The 23797-nt window shown below is 41.7% G+C and overlaps 1 protein-coding gene across 1 annotated transcript in view; it reads right to left on the reverse strand.

Annotated features, from left to right (window-relative positions):
• FA2H (fatty acid 2-hydroxylase) overlaps positions 1-23797 on the reverse strand; it is a 74826-nt gene that overhangs the window by 29848 nt on the left and 21181 nt on the right. Inside the window, exon 2 of the mRNA XM_058155598.1 lies at positions 10002-10094. Coding sequence (XP_058011581.1) covers positions 10002-10094 — 93 coding nt within the window. The remainder of the gene's footprint in view (positions 1-10001; positions 10095-23797) is intronic.

The raw sequence follows: 23797 nt of genomic DNA on the forward strand, positions 1-23797 counted from the left end.
GGAATGTGCAGAAATAAGTAAATTGACATCTGAAATCAGAGAACAAGAAGATAAGCAATATTATAAAATATGAGATTTATTTTATCAATGGTAAAAAAGAAAGATATGTTAGAAAAGAGTTAAAAAAGGTTGTTGTTAAGAGAAGCAATTGAATTAATCTAGGAGAATGGAATGAACAATGTTATTAGATAAAGCACTAATTTGGGGAAATTAACATGAAATGAAAGCATGAAATGTTATAGCCATTGTTTAATTAAAAATTGATTGCGTAAGAGATTTGGATAATGTAAGATTAGATGAATGAAAGAGATGTTTATCTGGAAATTGCACAAGAGATATGTAAACATCCCACCGGCACACTGTAATTGGATTAAACAGGCTTTTATGTTTGTTTGTTGTAAAAAATAAAAAAGTTATTTAAAAAAAATTGTTAAAAAAAAAGAGGCAACTAACCAATGACTAGTTCCCTTTTCAGAAAGAGCATCACAGAGGGTGAAAGTGTTTTTTTCTGGTGGGACCGGTCTACCAGGGCAACCAATTATGGGATGGAGCATATTGCTACTGCTTCCACTTTTGCCTTTCAGCCCCAATCCAGGAGCTTTGCAGGCAGTCACTTTCGTGACAAACTATTTTTGTGTTGAATTCATGTTTTACCGACAAAGAATCTATTTATTGCTTTGTCGTAAAACATAAATTCAATATCCTAGAGCAGGGATGTCAAACTCAATTTCATTGAGAGCCGCATCAGGGTTGTGTTTGACCTTGCGGGGACTGAGTGTGTGTGGCCAGGGTAGCCGTGGCCAACTTGACATCACCTATGTCAGGGGCGCCTGTGATGTTCCGAGTGCTCTGCCAGCGAAAACGGGTTCTCAATCTCCGTTTTCGGCTGGGATGGCCTCCTGCAACTCTCTGCCAGTGAAAACAGAGCTCGGGAGGGCCAGTAGAGTGGTAGTGGAGATAAAAAAGATTGCAACTGTGATCAAGGAATCGAAAATATGTTCCTCCTTTATATGTATCAATACTCCCCACCCACATTTTCTACAAGGATGTTAAAAGTTAAAAAGATGCTGGTTTATAGCAAGGGATTGCTGCTGCAGACTGGTGCCAGTAGATATGCTTTGAGCTGGATTTTAAAACTGCCTTTTCTTCGGTTGCAATTCCTTTGCAAATAAAAGGGACACATGCAACTACTGTATTGGTTTGGAGTTATGTTGTTTAATTGTTGGCTGGGAAAACTGATAATTTAGTCTTTTGATTAAGTTAACAGTTTAGAAAATTAACAATTTAGGGGCTTCCAGAAAGAAGAGGGGGTCAACCTATTCTCCAAAGCACCTGAAGGCAGGACAAGAAGAAAAGGATGGAAACTAATCAAGGAGAGAAGCAACCTAGAACTAAGGAGAAATTTCCTGACAGTTGAGAACAATTAATCATGAAACAGATTGGCAACAGAAGCTGTGAATGCTCCATTACTGGAGGTTTTTAAGAAGAGACTGGACAGCCACTTGTCTGAAATGATATAGGGACTCTGCTTAGGTGTGAGGGTTGGACTGGAGGACCTCCGGAGTTCCTTCCAATTCTATTGTTCTGTTATTCTTTCTAGGATTATGTGTATCCACCCCATCAAGCCCAAAGAAAGTCTGGAATGGGATCTCCTACCATGGCCAGCGGGTTGGACTGGAAACTCTCCAAGGTCCCTTTCCAACCCAATTCTATGTTCTAGTCGAGTTGCCGGGTGGAGGGTTTACATCCAGGCTCCTGGCCCTTAGAAGTAAACATCCTCTGACATGAGTTCCTGCCCTGCATCGTGAAACATTGCCTGCAGAGGTGAATTAAGCATATTCCACACACTGTTGCTAAACCTATGTGACTTTACCTGGGCTTGGTAGCAAAGCAGAGTGGGACTGGTAGATACCTGAGTGGAAGTGCTGCAGGTATGTTATGAGGCTGAAAAATATTCTCTGGAAAAAAGCATTGTCCAATCGCACCACGCTGCTATCACTTCCCTGAAGCCATCTGGGGGTAAGGTAACCAGATACTTGAACAGATGAAGGAGGGCGTGGGAAATTGGAGAGGAACAGAGAGAGAGAGGGGAAGGAAGATACACTATAGATCAGGGATCTCCAACTTTGGCAACTTTAAGCCTGGCGGACTTCAACTCCCAGAATTCCCCAGCCAGCTTTGGAGCTTTGGTTGGAGACCCCTGCTATAGATAGTCTTCCACTTATGACCAATTGCTTAGTGACTGTTCAAAATTACGGTAGCGATTTACAACCCAGATTCAAAGTTCCAATGACTTCTCTCACAGGGTCACACGGCCACATTTTCGGCAGATTTACACCCGTCTGCAACACCCTGTGATCATGTGACCACAATTTACAGTGCTTTTACTGGAAACTAGTGATTACATCTGGTTTCCGGCCAAAACTGCTCCATAGCAAAGAATGATATAGGTGAAGGACAGGTAGAGCTTTGGTGATGGTGGAGCCAAGAGAGGAATAAGCCTAGAGTCATTACATATCCACAGTTTCAGTCCAACCCCTCTTGAATTCCATTGATTCTTATCTAGTATCAATTTAGTGTTCAACATTGGTTGGTTAAATTCTCGTGTACAGGCATGTGTAATAAATTATCTTAACTGGAACTTTATGTGTGGTGTTGATTCTTCTGCCTGACAAATAACTTTATTTAACGACTGCAGAGTCTGCTTAACAACCACTCAAAAAAGGTCTTAAAATCAGGTCTGGTCATGTGGTCAACCATGTTAGGACCGTTACTGAAACTGTGGGCTCAGTCACGGTGGTAAGTGGAGGATTTCCTGTAATTGTTTAATTTTCTTGGGAACCATGATGAAAAATATTCAATGGAAAAACCGCAAAAAAATGTACTTAGAGGTTCATGTCTATGCAATTCCTTTTTCAGCCTCAAAAAAACCAGTTTTTCAATCTGAGGAATGTGCCTCCTTAGGATGCAAAAGCCTTCCGGTGTTACTGATTACAGCTTTGTCAACTTCAGATAGCACCACAAATCAACTAATTAAGGTCTACAGAGCAGAACTTTTTTAATTTGCCCCTAGTGCTTATTGGTCAACCTGTGTCCTGGAAAAAAATAAGCGGCTCAGGAAGCTTTTTTGTTTTGCTAGATATATTTTTATTAGATATTCAAAAAGCTGGGGAATGATTTTGCCTCCAGTGACATGGGCAGCTGTATTATGGTAATTAATTAATTAGTTAAAGAAAGAAAGAAACCTACATCAGCAGCACAGAAACCACAAAGAAGGATATTTTCCTTCTTCAGTTGGATGTCTGTAACTCTACCCAAAGGCTAGTTCAGCTCCAAGGGGCATTTATGACCCATGTCCCTCCTGGGGGTGTAGACCAGAGGCCTCCAAACTTGGCAGACTTGTGGACTTCAACTCCCAAAATTCCTCAACCAGCTATGTGTTTCTAAATCTACAAGTTTTAAAGTTGCTAAGTTTGGAGACCCCTGGTCTAGGCCAGAAGCAGTTACTGTAATCCAAGAACGCAGAGTATTGGGTTCTACTAGGAGCAAGTTTGGGATTTACAACCCAAGAGCTCCAGCCAGTACCTTCGTTTCAAACTGGACACCAAGAGATACCAACACATGGCCAAAAATCTGTTTCCTTTTGCTTCCTGGCCATAGTTGGGAGGGGTAATAGTAGGAGAAACATCTGACTTTCTCAGGGAAACATAGATTGCATGGGATGGCAATGGCTGCTCCCAGGTTCCACGAAAGTCTCTTTCTGGTTTCTATAAATCGATTATTTATTTATTTATTCATTTATTTATTAACTAGTTGAATACCCATGCTCCACTACGAAACTATGTGATCGGGCTTGATAAATCAACACTTACAGCTTGAAAATTAATGAGCAGTTATGATCGGCCACTCCTCTCCCCTTCTCTCCCTCAGCCTTGCCCCACAGAGGCCTCTCCTATCCTATCCCCAGCTTGCTGCTGTGAAAGTAAAATTGAAACTGAAACTCCTCTCCTCTGCTTGTGTTTTGCATTTGGAATAGATTTCTTTTCAGGTGGGGAGGGGGAGTAGAACTCCTAAACATAGGAAATACTAATGCTCTGATGGTCATTTCGAAAAATCCTTTCTTAGTGAGCAACCTAGAAGCCAAGTGGAACATATATGACAAATTTCAAGTTTGTAGACTTTACTGTTCTGAAGATTTCGTGATAATGCGTGAGTAGTATTTTGCTTTTATATATTTAGATTAAGGTTAAGCTAAAGCTTCTTTTGGCAGCTTGTTCAAAGTAACATTTCCAAAAGAACTTGACTCAACTTACTTTATTGGATTACAGATAGTCCTAATTTATGACTATTCATTTAATGAACATTCAAAGTTACGATGGTGCTGAAAAAAGTGATTTATGACTAATCCCTGCACTAGCAACCTTCAGGCATTCTGCTTTCACATGATCAAAATGTGAGCACTTGACAACTGGAATGTGTTACGATGTAGTTGCAACCTCCCAGGGCATCATGTGTTTGCCACTGGTGTCCTTCCCAGGGGGGCTTCCAACAAGCAAAGTCAATGGGGGAAGTGTGATTCACTTAAGAGCTGTCACATGCTTCATTTAATGACCAGGGTGATTTGCTTAACAACCACAGCAATAAATAAATAAATAAATAAATAAATAAGATTTTTAAAAATCAGCACAACTCACAATGGCTGCCTTATTTACCAGAGGAAGTTTTGGTTCCAATTGCAATTCTAAATTGTTGAGGATTACCTGTAGGAACTGAGTTGTTGTCCACGTTTGCACAACACTCAGCAAAGGGCTCTGCGTGGCTCAGACTGCTAAGACAGTCTGTTATTAACAGCAGCTGCTTGCAATTACTGCAGGTTCAAGCCCCACCAGGCCCAAGGTTGACTCAGCCTTCCATCCTTTATAAGGTAGGTAAAATGAGGACCCAGATTGTTGGGGGCAATAAGTTGACTTTGTATATAATATACAAATGGATGAAGACTATTGCTAACTGAGTCTTTGGAGAAGGGCGGGATATAAATGCAAATTAAAAAAAACCAAAAAAACCCACCAAGTAACTGGATTGTATTTGCACAATAGATTCTTGTATAACAGCTTGAGCAATCACTCTTCTTGACCGGAATTTTACCTGTGGCTCTTGGTCTTTGCACCTGAGGTTATGTTAATGTTAAATTCCTGTTAAGATTTATCACTTAAGCATATTCACATGAATCTCATCAACCAACGGTCAGCGCTAAACTGGTGCTAGATAAGAGTTAATGGAACTGAAGTGGGGCTGGACTCGGAGAGCTTGCTGGAATGTAACGACTCCAGGCTGCTTCCTCTCTTGACTCCACCCCAGGCCCCGCCTTGTCTTCTCCTGCATGGGTTTAGGATAGTTGCAGAGTCCCAGGGTCGTGTGATGGCCACTTGTGACCTTCCCAGCCGTTTTCCAAAAGCAAAGTAATTGGGGAAAACTGGATTGGCTTAATGATCACGTGTTCACTTAACAACTGCAGTGATTTAAACAACCATGGCAAAAATAAATAAATCATAAAATCAGGCATCTCACTGAACAACATTGCTTAGCAATGAAAATTCTGTCATGTCATAAGGGGTCATAAGTCAAGGAGTACCTGTATACTTTTATTATGGCAATGTTTATACCTATTGCAATCATCGACATGCTATGCTATGCTCTATGCTATTACTGTTATGCCCCAATGTTTCTTTCTTAAGTCTGTTCTGCCTTAAGTCCCCCCTCTCTTGTCTTCTTTCTCTATTAATGGCCAGCATGTAGTGCTCTTGAACCTTTTGTGCATTGTCTAGCCAGCCTCTCTACTTCTTTTCCTCTCTTTTGGACCCTCCACTCCTTCTGAAAGAAAACCGCCTTTTGTTTGTGTGCTGTTCCCCTCCCCCTCTCCCCCTCTCTCTCTCACACACAAATACACACGCACATACTGCAAGAGTTCTATAGGTGTTTATTCAACACCCCCCCCCAAACAAGTCCTCAGAAAGCCCCCCTGCTGCGCGGGTCTGGATTCCGAGTTCAGCACAGCAAGTCATTGGGTAACTGAGTCCAACGGGCAACACACAAAATCCAGGACAGCAATCCACAAGTCAAACGGGTCAGGATACACAGCACAAGACACAAACTGGGCACGTTGCTGCAGTAACACTCAAGTGCTCAGGGCAGGATGAAGTAGGCAATGCCACAGCAGCTCTTCACGAGAGGCGAGGTTGCCTCCTGACGTGTAGCCTAGCCGATCAGCATTGTTCCTGTCACCTCTCTGCCCTATGTGTCCTTGGATCGGGAGGATGTGTGGACTCTACCTACTCATTGCTGATGGGTGGCAGATGCTCCCAGCCTTGCCTGGAACTTGCTGGCTGACTTGCTGCAGCTGTGTCTCGCCTTGCTCAGTCTCAGCCTGTCACTCGTCTGACTGACCCAGCTGAGGCTGCTCCATCAGGCTAGCATTCTCCGAGCCCCAATCCTGACCCACACTTGGCTCCACACTTTCCTCTGCCAACTCACACTCACCCTCCTCCTCCGAACTGGTGTCCAGAGAGGAATCCGAGGGTTGGATCCATGACAGTTTGACTGCTATAATCTGTTTGAAGGCGGCTGCAGAATTCCAAAACTCGCCTATCCTCCGTTCCCCTCCCACACTTGTCTCAAGGTGGCAGTTTTATTAACCACTCTGCCCTGGAGGGGCAGCTCAAGTGGATGGGAGGGAAGGCAGGCAGGCTGCCGTTTGGTTAAGCAGCCTGCTCTTCCACATTCACTAACCATAATAGTGGGGAGGAAAAATGACTCCCACTCAGTGGCTTTTCTTCACGTACACACCCCACACCCCATTCCAAATTTGATAATTTGCAAAATGGAAATGTGTCCTAGGACAAGGCCATGATATGCATCTTCATGGACCTACAGTGACTACTCGAGCACCAGGTGCCAACTGGACCAAGAGACCTTTGCTCAGATACATCTTGTGGGCCTTCTGAACTGTCACTCACCCTTTGGTTGTCTCATGTGTGGACTACTATAATGTGTCCTACATGGAATTGTCCTTGAAGCCCACTCAGATGCTCTGGTTGATCCAGGATGCAATGCCTAGTTGCAATGTTCAGTTATGGGCATGCCTCACTATCCGCATCTGCAACGAGACTTCTGGATGCATCTAGGAGGCACATGTAGAGGCCTTCATGGCAGAAGGCCCAGGCACTGCCTCTCTCCCATACCATTTGCCCATCCTGTTTTACTTAGCATGGTCCAAGTCCCAACAACAAAACAGTATTGTCATCTGATGGGAAACAGGCATTTTCTGTTGCGCCCGTCTTGTAACAGTATTTGAGGGGTCCTTGATGCTCTCTGAGCTTGCTTGTTTTCTTGCATTACCCAAGCTAGGTAAAATTATCAGTGCTAGTAAAGAGCGCTCTTTGCGATCAATTTATATTCTACGGCTTGCCCTGTCAATGTTGGGTAAGCCATTAGAATATAAACTGATAGCAAACTACAGACTCCTTACTGCCACTGATAGCGTTATCTTGTTTGGGTCATGAAACGTCTGCAAGAAAACAAGCAAGCTCAAAGAGCACCAAGGACTCCTCATTTCTAATCTGAGCTACAGATATTCTTCTTTATTGGAAACAACATTTCCCTGTGGTTCGTTTGGCTACTATTTTGACTCTATTTCAAAAAGCCCTCAAAATCTCTCTCTCTTTTTAAAGACCTTGGCCTAAATACCGGTGGGATCCACAATAGCATTCTTGTTATATGGGGGATGGCAAGCAGCGAGGTCTGAGGATGGACTCAGGTACTGTGGTGATGGGTTGAAAGACCTGAAGAATGAAATGATGGACCGATCATGATGGAAACAAATCTATATAGCTGGTCGCTCAGAGTTGACAGTGTCTGGATGAACCACCGTCGAACAAATATCTCTCAAAGTCACTTTGAATTGAGTGGCATTGCTACTTTCACAAGTTAAATTCAATAAATTAATATTTCTGGGCTGAGAAGCAAGAGTCAGAAGGGAAAGAGAGAGAGGAAGAGAGATAGATGAGGAACAATGGGAAAAAGACATGACCCCCTCTCCCCTCTTGTAAACTAAGAAATGAAAAAAGACTAAGATATCAAAGAAAGTTAGTTACTTGCTCTCTGGTTGTATTGAACTGACCTGCTGTGGTCAGAACGGTAGTTCAAATCCATAGCAAGATATGAAGCAATGGATGGAAACTAATCAAGGAGAGAAGCAACCCAGAATTAAGGAGAAACTTCCTGACAGTGAAAACAATTAACCAGTGGAATGGAAGTTGCCTTCAGAAGTTGTGGATGCTCCATCACTGAAGGTTTTTAAGAAGAGACTGGACAGTCACTTATCTGAAATGGTGATTGAGACTAAGTTGATTTTGAACTTAATAACAGCAGCAAGACTGTTGATTGGACAATATTAGAAGAAAAAAGAAGTACCTACAATAGAAGAATGGATATTGAAAGTTTCCAATTTGGCTGAGATGGCTAAAATCTCAGCCTTTTTGAAAGACAATACTCAAGAAAAATATTTAAAAGAATGGAAGAATTGGATTGATTATATTCAAAATAGATATCAGATTAAGAAATTTCAGATTGCCTTTGAATGAAGGACGTTGTTTTTGATTTTAATGGAAGAAGTCAGGTTATGTGGGAGAGAAGGATTATAATTGTGTTAGATTTTAAAAATTTAATGTATGATTGTTTGTTTATTGAACTATACCTTGTGTTTGCTCCGGGAAGTCGGGGGGAGGGGTTTTGGAGGGAGGGGGGGGAGGGGAGGGGAAAAATTTAATTGTTGTTGTAAAACCTTTTCAATAAAAAAAAAAAGAAGAGACTGGACAGCTACTTGTCTCAAATGTATAGGGTCCCCTGCTTGAGCATGGGGTTGGATTAGAAGACCTCCAAGGTCCCTTCCAACTCTATTCTGTACTTGGCTAGACAGACTAGCATCCAGGTTTTTCGCTTTGCCCCGTCCACCTTCTCCCCAACAGCTTCCTTGTCAGCTACCCTATTCATCTCTAGCTCCTTTTGTGCAGTTAATGCCAGGACACGGGTCACAATACCGGTCACACAGCAGGAGGCTGATTTAATTAGCTGAGATCACAACAAGATTCAGCAACAATCCAGAAGATCTCAGCCCCGACTGCAGAAAGGAAGGGCAATTAAGCCAAGTTGCACACTGCCACAAGGAGCAAGGGGAAAAAAATCAACATCAGACTGAAAAAACCCAAAAATAGAAACAGGAAAGACATGGAAACACTATTATTGGCCATTTTTTCCCCCTTTTCCACAATGCGGAGCACTTTAGTCAGCAAGGAAAGTCAGACAGAGATCCATCAATCATAATTATACATCTTATTTAAGAGGTTTTACGAGAAGGATCAACAAAGTCAAGTTCCATGATCAAAACCTCACCCTTCTAACCTGTGCTACAGGTGCCATTTTGACTTTTTGGGACATTTACCCTGTAAAATCACTTGCTGAATGGAGTGTTGCAGGCTAACCCTACCCACTGCCAATAGTTTGAATCTCACTAGGCTCCAGGTTGACTCAGCCTTCCATCGTTCCGAAGTCAGTAAAATGAGGATCCAGATTGTTGGGGGTAATAGACTGACTCTGTAAACCGCTTAGAGAGGGCTGCAAAGCACCGTGAAGTGGTATGTAAGTCTCAAGTGCTATTGCTATTGCTATAAATGTTTTCTTATCTTATGGAACACTGCCCTAAACATATGAGCTTGAGGGAAATCAGCTGGACAACTTTGTCCACCTCTACCCTAAAATGAGGGTGTAAAACTAAACATCCATTTAAATCTGACATGGAGGAATGAAACAGAAAGGAAATCATTTAATCTTTTTTCTCTCTTGCCACTTTAATCTTTCTCACATCCTGAGATGATGTTAACAGATTCTGCAGCTTGGCTTTCAATTGTCAGCGGAATTCCCCTTTGTCTTTCCATCAAGTCTCTTACCTTATCTCCATTGACTGATGCCAATCTAAGTTTCCCGGACGTGACAGGAGCTGAGGCTTCAGAAGTGGTGGAGTTTGGTGCCTTTGCGCAAATCTGCAAGAAAAAGCATAGGAGAAATTATTCAGGGGAGCGATCTACTTCCTGGGAACCATTTTTGTGGCTGGCAACTTCAGTTTGTGATAGGACAATGGGCTTCACAGATTCCAGACTGCATCGTTCTATGTGATGGGTCTCAAAAATAGCCTTGGAGTCCCAAAGGTGCTTTTTTCAAAAGGCAACTGGATTTTTTTTGTTTTTCTTTCTTTCTTTCTTAATTTTTTTTATTAAATAAACATTAAAACGATGGACACAGTGTGACCATCCTGACTTTGTCTTTCCATACACATTTTAGCATAACTACAGATACAATTCCCACTCACCATGTATTGTTACTTTGATATTATAAACATATCCCTTATCCTCATTTGAATATTTGTCTAAGTATTGTCCAGTTTCTGTTCTACCAATCCTCAATATTTTCTTTTTCAACTCCTTTTCTTCATTTCCAACCTTTGGTAAATTTTGTTCCAAATTTCGTAATACTCTGTCTCACCTTTAAGTTCTAGTGTTAGTCTGCCCATTTCTGCACAGGCCATTATTTTCTTTATTATCTCTTCTTCAGAGGGGGTATCCTTATTTTTCCAATTTTGCGTATACATCAATCTTGCTGCTGTTATAACATGCAGCATTAAATATATCAATTCTTTACTATATTTCTCTTTTATAATTCCTAATAGGAATAGTTCTGGTTCCAAATCTATATTTTGGTCTAGAATCTCTTCCAACCATGTCTTTATTTGATGCCAAAATTCCTTGGTTTTCATACAAGACCACCACATAAGATAAAATGATACTAGCACTGAGTTGCATTTCCAACACTGCAGTGAAAGATTCTTCTTCATTTTTGATAACCTTGCAGGTGGAAGATGCCACCTATAAAACATTTTATATAGGTTTTCTTTGTACGCGGTGGCTAATTGCCTATTTCGCTCCCGTAAGTCTTGCCATTTATCCAGTTCTATATTGTAACCAAAGTTTTTGGCCCACACTAGTTTCCTTCACTAGCTGTTCCGCCATTTCATATTCCAGTAGATATTGATCAGTTTTCTTTATCACCTTTTCATCTGTGCCTAATAAAATTTTATCTAGCATCTTTCATAATGGCTGAGGCATTATTTCCAGGAAGATCTGCAACAGTGTCTGAAAGGCAGAAGTTGTCCCTGTCCATTCCAGATGTTTGGCACCCTCTCACCAATGCATCGGTCGCCAAAGTCCTTTGGCAGCCCCTCCAAGTTTGCACCTCAGCATTGATGTTTGGTGGGGATGGGAGACAGGATATCTCTGGGTGTCATCCCAGGCTGGTCCAAACTCTTGCCTGGGTTCTCGACCACAGGGATTCACCTCTGCAAAGCCAGAAGTACCACGTGGCTCCCCCTAAGTCACATTTTCCCATTTTCAGTAGACTAGACTGGAAGCATAGGAAGCTCTGAGGTTGACAGCTTAATGCCTGGAGGGATACCTAGGCAGCAAAGATTGCTGTGAAACCGCCCCCCCCCCACCAAGGAGACATCAGCATTCCTTTTAGCAAGCTGATCGGAAACCACGGTTCCTGGGAGCCCCAAGCTGATCCATGAAAAAAGATTCAAGATCCACAGCTGCAAAGTATAACAGAAGGTACCAGCTTTGGAGTCCTACAAAACTGTTCATCAGGCTGGATTTGAAATTCTGCTCTGGATCACATGATCAGGAAGGAAGAGATGGGGATGGGGGGAGGGGGGTCATAGACTGGATAACTCGTCTACATTTCCAGCACAAACGTTCCAATTGGGATGCAATTTCCTGATTTTTGCCTTCTTGGCAGCTGTGGCTGGATTGGGCCCATTTTTAAAGTTCACCTTTCTTTTACCCACTTCTCCCCATATGGAGAACTTGGAACACAGAATAACAGAGTTGGAAGGAACTTCGGAGGTCATCTTATCCGACCCCCTCCTCAAGCGGAAGACCCAAGACCATTCCAGACTAATGGCTGTCCAGTCTCTTCTTAAAAACCTCCAGTGATGGAGCACCTAAAACGTCTGAAGGGAAGCCATTCTACTGTTTGATTGTTCTCAATGTCAAGAAATTTATCCTTATTTCTAAAGAGTCCTAATCTCCTTGATTAGTTTTCATCCATTGTTTGTTGTCCTGCCTGCAGGTGCTTTGGACAATAGGTTGGCCCTGTCTTCTTTGTGGTAGCCCCTTAGATATTGTCTATCAAGTCACCCCTAGTCCTTGTCTGTTTAATTTAATTAATTAATTAATAGTTATTTAATTTAATCTAGTCCCTGTCTGTTCAATTTTAGAAGCATTGTCCTGCTGACAGCCAGTATTCTAAGCCCTTTCACCCAACTGTTTTACAATATTTGGAATATTGTTTGGGAAAAAAATAATAAGAATGGGAAAGCAGCAAGAAGAAGGTCCAAAAAACAGCCAAGGAGTCTCCAGCTAATAGTGCAACAAAAAATGCAAAAGAAAGGAAAAGAAAAGGATGGGAAAAAATACAACAAAGTATCTTCTGATCTTCTTTACAGAAGTTATAAATACAATTATCAATGTACCTATTACTTTATGGCTACAATATAACTCTCTTTTTTCTATGACCTATCCTGTCTTTTCATCAAGCCATAAATAATTTCATTTTTTTCCTATTTTATATAAAAAGTCCATAAGTTGTTTCCAGTCAGCAGTAAATAGATTGTCTTTTTTCTAATCCATAACATAACAACAGAGTTGGAAGGGACCTTGGAGGCCTTCTAGTCCAACCCCCTGCCCAGGCAGGAAACCCTTCACCATCTCAGTCAGATGGTTATCCAACATTTTCTTAAAAATTTCCAGTGTTGGAGCATTCACAACTTCTGCAGGCAAGTCGTTCCACTTATTAATTGTTCTAACTGTCAGGGAATTTCTCCTTAGTTCTAAGTTGCTTCTTTCTTTGATCAGTTTCCACCCATTGCTTCTTGTTCTACCCTCAGGTGCTTTGGATGTCAATTTCCTCTCCCTAGCAAGTTCCAGCATCTTCATCCACCATATTTCTGGCCTCAATTATATATAAATCTGCATTTAAGTCCAGAATTTTTTACAAGTCCATCAAAGGTGATAAAATGACCCGTCTTGTTTACATTTCATTGTTCACCCCAATGGGTGTGTATGTCAAGTTGGGTGTGTATGTCAAGTTACACCTGGAATTTATGGGCAAGGCTTGGCTATGGCTTGGCACAAAGTCCATTAATCTTTCCTTCTGTCTTGGGCAAAGTTCACAAGAATTGAGCTCAGGAGCGAGGAGAACTAGCTGTCTTTCTATCCAGAGCCCGACAAATATTTTGGGGTGATGTAGAAAGCAAAATCAGGTCAAATAATCTGCAATGGCTTCTTTTTACAGGAAAAGGGGTTTTTAAAAGCTCAATCAATCAGAATAGAGCTGGAAGGGACCTTGGTGATCTTCTAGTCCAAGCAACATTTCAGACAAGTGGCTGTCCAGTCTTTTCTTAAAAACCTCCAGTGATGAAGCACCTACAACTTCTGAAGGCCAACTGTCCCACCGGCTCCCTGTTCTTCTCACTCAATCTTCTGACTATGGGCTAAGATGGAGGAAGCTGCTCCAGCCACCCCGATGAATTCCTGCCTCAGGGGAGTCTACTGGATCAAAGAACATTTCAGACAGCTGGAGGCAGCAGAAAATGAGGGCTGGCTTCGTAATCTCCTCCCAACCCAGATCACCTAAGGCTGAGCACAGAACAGGACAGAAGAAGTCTGCAGGGCTTTTTACCTGAAGGCAGTGCCCACCTTTGATTGCGTGCCCTGGTGCAGGCTCCATTTAAGAGCCACTGAGATCCAGCAATTTGCCTGACCCCCCTTCAGGGCTGGTATTCCTCTCGAGCATCTCCTCCATCCCAGGATCTTCTCTTCTGGCCAACCTGTGCTCAGAGGACTGAGCCTTCAAAATGCATGTCCTTCTTCAATGTTTGTGGAAAATCAATCAGAATAGAGCTGGAAGGGACCTTGGAGGTCTTTTAGTCCAACTCCCTGCTCAAGCACCATTTCAGATAAGTGACTGTCTAGTTTCTTTTTTAAAAACATCCAGTGATGGAGCGCCTACATTTCTGAAGGCCAGCTGTTCCACTGGTTAATTGTCCTCACTGTTAGGAAGTTACTCCTTAATTCCAGGTTACTTCTCTCCTTGATTAGTTTCCATCCATTGTTTCTTGTTTTCACTACTCTAATAAAGAGAAGGACCATGAGAGACATGATAGCCATCTTCCAATATTTGAGGGGCTTTCATAGACAGAAGGGGGTCAAGCTATTTTTTTTTAAAATTTACATTTATATCCCACCCTTCTCCGAAGACTCAGGGCGGCTTACATTGTGTAAGGCAATAGTCTCATCCTATTTGTATATTTATATACAAAGTCAACTTATTGCACCCCCCCAACAATCTGGGTCCTCATTTTACCTACCTTATAAAGGATGGAAGGCTGAGTCAACCTTGGGCCTGGTGTAATTGCAAGCAGCTGTGTTTAATAACAGGCTGTCTTACAGCCTGAGCCACCCACAGCCCATCCAAAGCCCCTGAAGCCATCCAAAGCCCCTGAAGGCCAAACAAGGAATAATGCATGGAAACTGGTCAAGGAGAGATTCGAGCTAGAAATAAGGAGAAATTCCCTGACTGTGAGAACAATCAACCCATGGAAAAGAAGTTGCCTTTGGAAGTTGTGGGAGCTTCATCACTCGAAGTTTTCAAGAAGATACTGGACTGCCATTTGTCAGAAATGGAGTAGGGTCTCCTGCTTGGGTGGTGGGGGGAGTTGAACTAGATGACCTACAAGGTCCCTTCCAATTCTGTTAATCAGTTAAAAAGCTACCTTGCCTCTGTGGCTTTGCAAAATAAATTGACCCTCTCCTCTTCGTGGCAACCCCTCAAATACTGAAATACTGCTATCATGTCCCCCCCAGTCCTTTTTTTCACTGGATAGTGTTAAAGTCTAAAGTCTAAAGGTTAGGGTTAGGCTTGGTTTCCTGCTCTGGACTACCTCGAAGGGCTGACAAAGCGGATAGAGGTTTCCAGAGAGAAGGAACATCCAAAACAGCCTCTGCACTGAGAAGGAAAGAAATGCAGCCCCGCCCAGAAGGAAACAAGATGTTCCTCAACTCCTGGCTTTTCTACATTATTCAAATTCTTTACCTTCATCACTTGGACCTTGAGGAAGTAATTAATTCCTCAAAAGATTTCATTCCAAGTTTATGGGAAGCCCCAAGGCATCCAAAGATGGACATCAGATTTTCTTGGCTGGCTATGTAAGAAATGTGAGGATATGTTGACCCAAATGATTTGGTCTTCTTTGTTATTGATTTTTTTTAATACTATTAATATTTAGAACAGAATATAATTTTTTTTAAAAAAAAGTTTTTATTTTCCATAATAATTCCAACAATTTAACCAGTGTATAGTACAATCACTTATCCAACAATCAATCCTATACTCTAATTATGCTCAATCGGGCCTACTCAGCTGCCACTCCCTTCCTTAGTCCTTTCCACCCTTCTTTTTTTATTGGCCAAGTATGATTGGACACACACAGGGAATGTGTTCTCAGTGTAACTATTCTTCTTGTTACTCCTCCTATCTTCATTTTTTTCTTAATCTCTTTACTCTTTACACCACTCCCACAATACAATACTTTTATTATACCATTCTCTTATTTAACTATTAATTTATTTATCTATATCTCTTTTCTAACCAATGATAAAATTGTCCCCATATCTTAAAAGATTCTGTATCCTCTTTTTAATTATCAATGTTAATCTACTCATTTCTGCACAGTCTAGAATTTTTTTAATTACTTCCCCTTCCAAAGGGATTTTCTCTGCTTTCCATCTTTGCGCAAATATTATCCTTGCTGCAGTTATTACATGTATAATCAGATATATATTTTCTTTACTGATTTTCTCTTGAAGGATACCCAATAGGAACAGCTCAGGTTTTAAGTCAATATGTTGTTGAGTCATTTCTTCTAACTGTGTCTTAATTTTACTCCAATAGTTTCTAGCTTCTGGGCATGTCCACCACATATGGTAATAAGATCTTGATGTCTAATGGCATTTCCAACATTTCGCTGATTTATCTTTAAACACTTTTGCCAATTTTTCCGGAGGCATGTGCCATCTATAAAACATTTTATATTGATTTTCTTTATATGCAGTGGACATTGTTAATTTATAATTCCTTTCCTGTTGCCATCTGTCTAACTCAATTAAATATCCAATTTTTTTCCCCCAGGCTATCATTTTTCCTTTACTTGCTCTTCTTTTAATTCAATACCAAGTAAAAATTATATTTTTTTTATTATTTTTATCCTCTGTTCCTGTATCCTATCCAACTTGTCATTTCTAAGTAAAAATCATATAGTTTTGCATCTTTTTCATATCATGTTTGTATTTATTATTATTTTATTATTTATTTATTTATTTGTCACAACAGTATATATAAGCATAAGCATGAAATAACTATACGATATATAAGCATATATATAAGCATAAGTATGTAATAACTATATTAATTGGATATAATGAAAGGGAACATTAGGACAGGAATGGTAGGCATGCTTGTGCTCTTATGCACGCCTCTTACAGACCTCTTAGGAATGGGAGGAGGTCAATAGTAGACAGTTTTTGGTTAAAGCTTTGGGGATTTTGGGAATAGACCACAGAGTCTGGTAGTGTATTCCAAGTATTAACAACTCTGTTACTGAAGTCATATTTTCTGCAATCAAGATTGGAGTGGTTAACATTAAGCTTAAATCTATTGTGTGCTCGTGTATTGTTGCAATTGAAGCTGAAGAAGTCTTCAACAGGAAGGACATTGTAATGGATGATTCTATGAGTTACTCAGGTCATGTCGAAGGCGGCGGAGTTCTAAGTTTTTTAAACCCAGGATTTCAAGTCTGGTAGCATAAGGTATTTTGTTGTAATCAGAGGAGTGGAGAACTCTCTCCATATACGCATATTTGCATATGTGTGTACCAATCCATCTCAATCCCTTGTTCTTCCAGTTCTTGTTTCCCTTTCAATTCCCCCCATATCTGTTAATAAATCTTTATATCTAACAATATTTCTAAAGTTAATAATATTTGGGTGTATTGATGCTTCCATTGTTGATAACCATATTGGTATTTTCAAATAATATTTATCTCTGACCTTCTCCCATACCAATAACAATGCATTTCTTATAAAATGTCTATGAAATACATATATTTATTTATTTATTTATTTATTTATTTAATTTTTATACCGCCCTTCTCCCGAAGGACTCAGGGCGGTGTACAGGCAAATAAAAGCAGACAAGACAGTATTATATAAAATGCAAGATTAAAAAACTTATTATAATTTGCCTAAAAAATTTAAAAATATAGATACTAAAACCCCATTTAAAATTCATAATAAAAATATTAAATAAAAATATAATATAAAAATAAAATATATAAAAATAAAAAATATAAAAATAAAAATATAATATACATCTTAGTTCTACCATACCATAAAAATGCATGCCATCCCAATTGTAAATCATGTCCTTCCAAAGTTAATAGTCTTATGTTTCTTAATTCGATCCATTCTCTCATCCAAATCAACACTGCTGCCTGGTAATATAGTTCCCAATTCGGCAGTCCAAATTAGAGAATATTCTTTTTAAAGGAAGCATTTACCTGCTATTTAACCCAAGAGCAGGACGTCAATATGTCTTTGCCTGTCATCTGAGAATTTCACCCCAATATTTCCAGGACCTTCTAAAGGGTCTGGGAATAGAATAGAATAGAATAGAATTTTATTGGCCAAGTGTGATTGGACACACAAGGAATTTGTCTTGGTGCATATGCTCTCAGTGTACATAAAAGAAAAGATACGTTCATCAAGGTACAACATTTACAACACAATTGATGATCAATATATCAATATAAATCATAAGGATTGCCAGCAACAAGTTATAGTCATACAGTCATAAGTGGAAAGAGATTGGTGATGGGAACTATGAAACGATTAATAGTAGTGCAGATTCAGTAAATAGTCTGACAGTGTTGAGGGAATTATTTGTTTAACAGAGTGATGGCCTTCGGGAAAAAACTGTTCTTGTGTCTAGTTGTTCTGGTGTGCAGTGCTCTATAGCGTCGTTTTGAGGGTAGGAGTTGAAACAGTTTATGTCCAGGATGCGAGGGATCTGCAAATATTTTCACGGCCCTCTTCTTGATTCGTGCAGTATACAGGTCCTCAATGGAAGGCAAGTTGGTAGCAATTATTTTTCTGCAGTTCTAATTATCCTCTGAAGTCTGTGTTTTCTTGTTGGGTTGCAGAACCGAACCAGACAGTTATAGAGGTGCAAATGACAGACTCAATAATTCCTCTGTAGAATTGGATCAGCAGCTCCTTGGGCAGTTTGAGCTTACTGAGTTGGCGAGAAAGAACATTCTTTGTTGTCCTTTTTAATGATGTTTTGATGTTAGCTGTCCATTTGAGATCTTGCGATATGATAGAACCCAGAAATTTGAAGGTTTCTACTGTTGATACTGTGTTGTCAAGTATTGTGAGAGGTGGAAGTATGGAAGGGTTTTTCCTAAAGTCTACCACCATTTCTACGGTTTTGAGTGTGTTCAGTTCCAGATTGTTTTGGTTGCACCACAAGGCTAGTCGTTCGACCTCTCGTCTATATGCGGATTCGTCATTGTCTCGAATGAGACCAATCACTGTTGTGTCATCTGCGAACTTCAGTAGCTTAACAAATGGATCATTGGAGATGCAGTCATTGGTATACAGAGAGAAGAGAAGTGGGGAGAGCACACAGCCTTGGGGGCCCTGTGCTAATTGTACAGGTATTTGATGTGATCTTGCTTAGCTTCACCTGCTGCTTCCTGTTTGTTAGGAAGCTTGTGATCCACTTACAAGTCTGTTCCGGTACCTGTAGCTGGTTTAGCTTAGTTAGAAGAATGTCTGGAATGATGGTATTGAATGCTGAACTAAAGTCTACAAAAGGACCCTTGCATAGGTCTTTGGAGACTCAAGATGTTGTAGGATGTAGTGCAGAGCCATATTAACAGCATCATCTGTTGATCTATTTGCTCGGTATGCAAATTGCAAGGGGTCTAAGAGCGGATTCGTGATGGTTTTCAGGTAGGAAAGCACTAGCCTTTCAAAGGTTTTCATGACTACAGATGTTAGAGCAACTGGTCTGTAGTCATTCAGTTCCTTGATGGTGGGCTTCTTCGCACTGGGATGATGGTAGAGCGTTTGAAGCAAGAAGGAACATAGCACATCTCTAGTGATTTATTGAAAATATGGGTGAAGATGGGGCCAATTGGTCAGCACAGACTTTTAAGCAAGAAGGAGTTATCTTGTCTGGGCCTGGAGCTTTTCCTGGCTTTTGTCTGTGAAATAGGTCCTGCACTTCCTTTTCTGTGATCACTAGGGGTTGTGAACCCAATGAAATGGGGTCAGTTGTAGGAGGCTTGGCTGTTGTTGGTGTGTCTGAGATGCGGGTTGTGGAGATAGGTGGCTGTAGTTTCCTTTCAAACCTGCAGTAAAACTCATTCAGGTCATCTGCCAGTTGTTGGTTACCTTCAGCCTGGGAAGGAGGTTTGCCATAGCCAGTGATATTTTTAAGAGTTTTCCACATGTTTGCTGGGTCAATTGCTGAAAATTGATTCTTTAGCTTTTCAGAGTAGCTTCTTTGCTGCTCTTATCTCCCTTGTTAGTGCATTTCTGGCCTGATTGTACAGCATTTTGTCACCTTTTCTGTAGGCTTCCTCTTTGGAATGTCGTAGCTGCTTAAGTTTAGGTGTAAACCAAGGTTTGTTATTACTGTGTATTCACAAGTTCTTTGTAGGTACACATAGGTCTTCACAGAAGCTGACATATGATGTTACAGTATCTGTGAGTTCATCCAGGTCTGCAGAGGTATCTTTAAAAATATTCCAATCAGTGCAGTCAAAACATGCCTGTAGCTTTAATTCTGATTCCTCCGTCCAGGTTTTCACTGATTTAATTATTGGTTTTATGGCTTTAAGTCTTTGCCTGTAAGCAGGTACAAGGTGAATCATGCAATGATCAGAGTGTCCTACAGCTGCACGTGGTAAAGACCGATAGGCATCTTTTAGTGTAGAAGATACAGTAATTCTCAAAAAAACAGGATAGCAATCTGGAATCCACGCTAGCCTTTAACACCCTACCTTATCCCAACTTCTCCCTACATGTGGGAAACCCAACAGGCCTGCTAATTTTAAAACCAATAGATGTTTCCATTCATTCTTTGATGATACACCATCAGGTCCTCTTGGTGTCCTTAATGGAACCACATTTACACAAAGGGAAGTAAGCAGTGGGTATCCCTAGGTCCATGATGGCGAACCTATGGCATGTGTGCCAGAGGTGGCACAAAGAGCCCTCTTTGTGGGCACGCGCGCCTTTGCCAGCTGCTCTTGGGGTTTCCAGATCTTCGTGCATGCCGGAGCCCCGAAAATCTGAAGACCACCTGGTCTTTGGGTTTCTGGCGCTCCAGCACACGCAAAGACCAGCTGGCCAGCATGAATGCATGCACTGAAAAACTGAAGACCAGGTGGCCAGTGTGCGCATGCGCACCGGCCAGCTGGTCTTTGAGTTTCTAGGGCTGTGCCACACACACTCCGGTTTGGGCACTTGGTGTTAAAAAGTTTCGCCATCACTGCCCTAGGTTCTGCCAGTACTCTTCAGTATCTTCATAAATGATTTAGATGAAGGAATAAAGGGGAACTAATCAAATTTGCAGAAGACACCATGCTGGCAGGAATAGCCAACACCCCAGAAGAGAAGCTCAAGATCCAGATGGATCTTGATAAGACTTGTTCACTGATCCCTATCCAGTAAGAGGAAATTGAACGTAGAGAAAAAGCAAGGTTTTGCACTTAGAAAAGAAAAATCAAAAGTACAGTTGCAGAGTAGGTGAAACCTGCCTCAATAGTAGTAACTATTGTAGTAACTCGCCCCCGCTGGGCGAGGTTATCCGTGGTTTCGGGGTGGAATACCATCTGTACGCTGATGATAGTCAGCTGTACATTTCCACCCCGAAGCACCCCAACGAAGCCGTCGAGGTGATGGCCCGGTGTCTTGAAGCCGTGCGGGTCTGGATGGGGAGGAACAGGCTCCAACTCAACCCCTCCAAGACAGAGTGGCTGTGGGTTCCGGCGTCCCGGTACAGTCAGCTTACGCCATCACTGACTGTTGGGGGTGAAGTACTGGCCCCCAGGGGGAGGGTGCGCAACTTGGGCGTTCTCCTGGATGATCGGCTGTCCTTAGAGGAACATCTGACGGCCGTCGCCAAGGGAGCATTTTATCAGATTCGCCTGATTCGCCAGTTGCGCCCCTTCCTAGACCGGGACTCCTTACGCACGGTCACTCACGCCCTCGTTACTTCCCGCCTGGACTATTGCAATGCTCTCTACATGGGGCTCCCCTTGAAGAGCACCAGGAGGCTCCAGCTAGTCCAGAATGCGGCTGTGCGGGTGATAGAGGGAGCACTTCGTTGCTCCCATATAACACCTATCCTGCGCGGCCTGCACTGGCTGCCGGTAGCCTTCCGGGTGCAATTCAAGGTGCTGGTCATCATCTTTAAAGCGTTCCATGGCTTAGGACCGGGCTATTTATGAGACCGCCTTCTGCCACTGATAGCCTCCCAACGACCTGTGCGCTCCCACAGGGTGGGCATTCTCAGGGTGCCATCGACCAAACAATGTCGGTTGGCGGCCCCCAGGGGGAGAGCCTTCTCTGTGGCGGTACCAGCCCTTTGGAATGAGCTGCCTCCGGGGTTGCGCCAACTCCCTGACTTCAGGACCTTCAAACATGAACTTAAGACTTTATTATTTCATCGTGCGGGACAGGCCTAAAGGTAATTTTAAATCGAAATTTTTAAATGGGTTTTACGTCGGTCTATGACCGTTTTAGTTTGATTCGGCCTATTAAATATTTGGTTTTAATTCTGTTTTAAATTTGCTGTTTGTATTTTGTGTTTTTAAATATGGCTGTAAACCGCCCTGAGTCCTTCGGGAGATGGGCGGTATAGAAATTAAATTATAAATAAATAAAATAAATAAATAAATAAATAAACTGTGAGAGGGATCTTGGAGTCCTAGTGGACAGCCATTTTGTGTGAAGTGCTAGTACCACTCTACAAACCCTTGGTAAGACCACACTTATAACACTGCATCCAACTTCGGTCACCCCAATGCAGAAACAATGTTGAGACTTTGGAAAGAGTTCAGAGAACAGCAACAAAAACTATTAGGGGGCAGCAGTGAAATCCACTTACCTTCACTACCAGTTCGGGAATGGGAGCACACAGGAGCACGCACACACGCTTTGCACGCCTCATCTTTGCATGCACAGATGATCAAAAATGGGACGTAATGATGTCCTGGCAGGTGGGTGGAGCCTCCCACCACCAGCACTATTGGTTCGCGCGAGCCAGATAGATCTGGCTGGATTTCACTGCTGATTAGGGGCCTACAACATATGAAGAACGATTGCAGGAACTTGGTATACCTAGTGTAGTGAAACAAAGGACCAGGGGTGACACAATAATGGTCTTCCAATACTTGAAGGGCTGCCATTAGGAAGAGGGGGGCAAATATTTTCAAAAGCACCAGAAGGCAAGACAAGAAACAATGGATGAAAACTAATCAAGCAGAAAAGCAACCTAGAATGAAAGAGAAAATTCCTAATAGTCAACAAATTGCTCCAGAAATTGTGAGCTCCCCAACACTGGAAACTTTTATGAAGAGACCAGACAGCCATCTATCAGAAATAGTGTAGATCTCCTGTGACAGCAGGGATTGGACTAGATGACCTCCATGATCCCTTCCAACTCTGTTACTGTGTGGTAAGATTGTTGGTTCACAGTGGCAATGTTCCTCAAAAGAATGTAGACCCAAAGAGAATCTGGATGGATTTAAGTCCAAATCAGTGCCGGTTAATGTACTGTAGAAAGTTAGCACCTACCCCTCTCCTAGAAGAATGAAACATTTTGAGCAATACTAAAGAGGCAGAATGTTATATTTCCCTGGATGAGAAATGGAGAAACATGCCCTTGGAAAGCAGCCCCCACCTTCCTTAACAGCCCACAGCAGATGTCAGCACTTAAGGGATAAAGAGATAGCTAGCTCTATTCATAAGCAAATTCCCTGCCGCAAGGTCTGAGCAAAGGTAGGATTAGCCCTCAGCCACAATAGGAATTGCCCAACAAGCCCCTTCATTGCATCAGCCCAAACCTCAACCAAGCTTAGCTCATCAAACAAACTCCTAGGATTTGTACATGGCCCCATGGGAGTCTGACAACAGCCAATAGAATACATGTATTATATGTATTCTATATGTAGAATACATATAAAGTGGTTAATACCACTTTATAATGTTAATACCACTTTATAATGTTAATACCACTTTATAATGCCTTGGTAAGGCCACACTTGGAATACTGCATTCAGTTTTGGTCGCCACGATGTAAAAAAGATGTTGAGACTCTATAAAGAGTGCAGAAAAGAGCAACAAAGATGATTAGGGGACTGGAGGCTAAAACATATGAAGAACGGTTGCAAGAACTTGGTATGCCTAGTTTAATGTGTTCCAATATCTCAGGGGCTGCCACAAAGAAGAGGGAGTCAAACTATTCTCCAAAGCACCTGAGGGCAGGACAAGAAGCAATGGGT

This window comes from Ahaetulla prasina, chromosome 12 (genome assembly GCF_028640845.1).
Source record: "Ahaetulla prasina isolate Xishuangbanna chromosome 12, ASM2864084v1, whole genome shotgun sequence".
Lineage (NCBI taxonomy): Eukaryota > Metazoa > Chordata > Lepidosauria > Squamata > Colubridae > Ahaetulla > Ahaetulla prasina.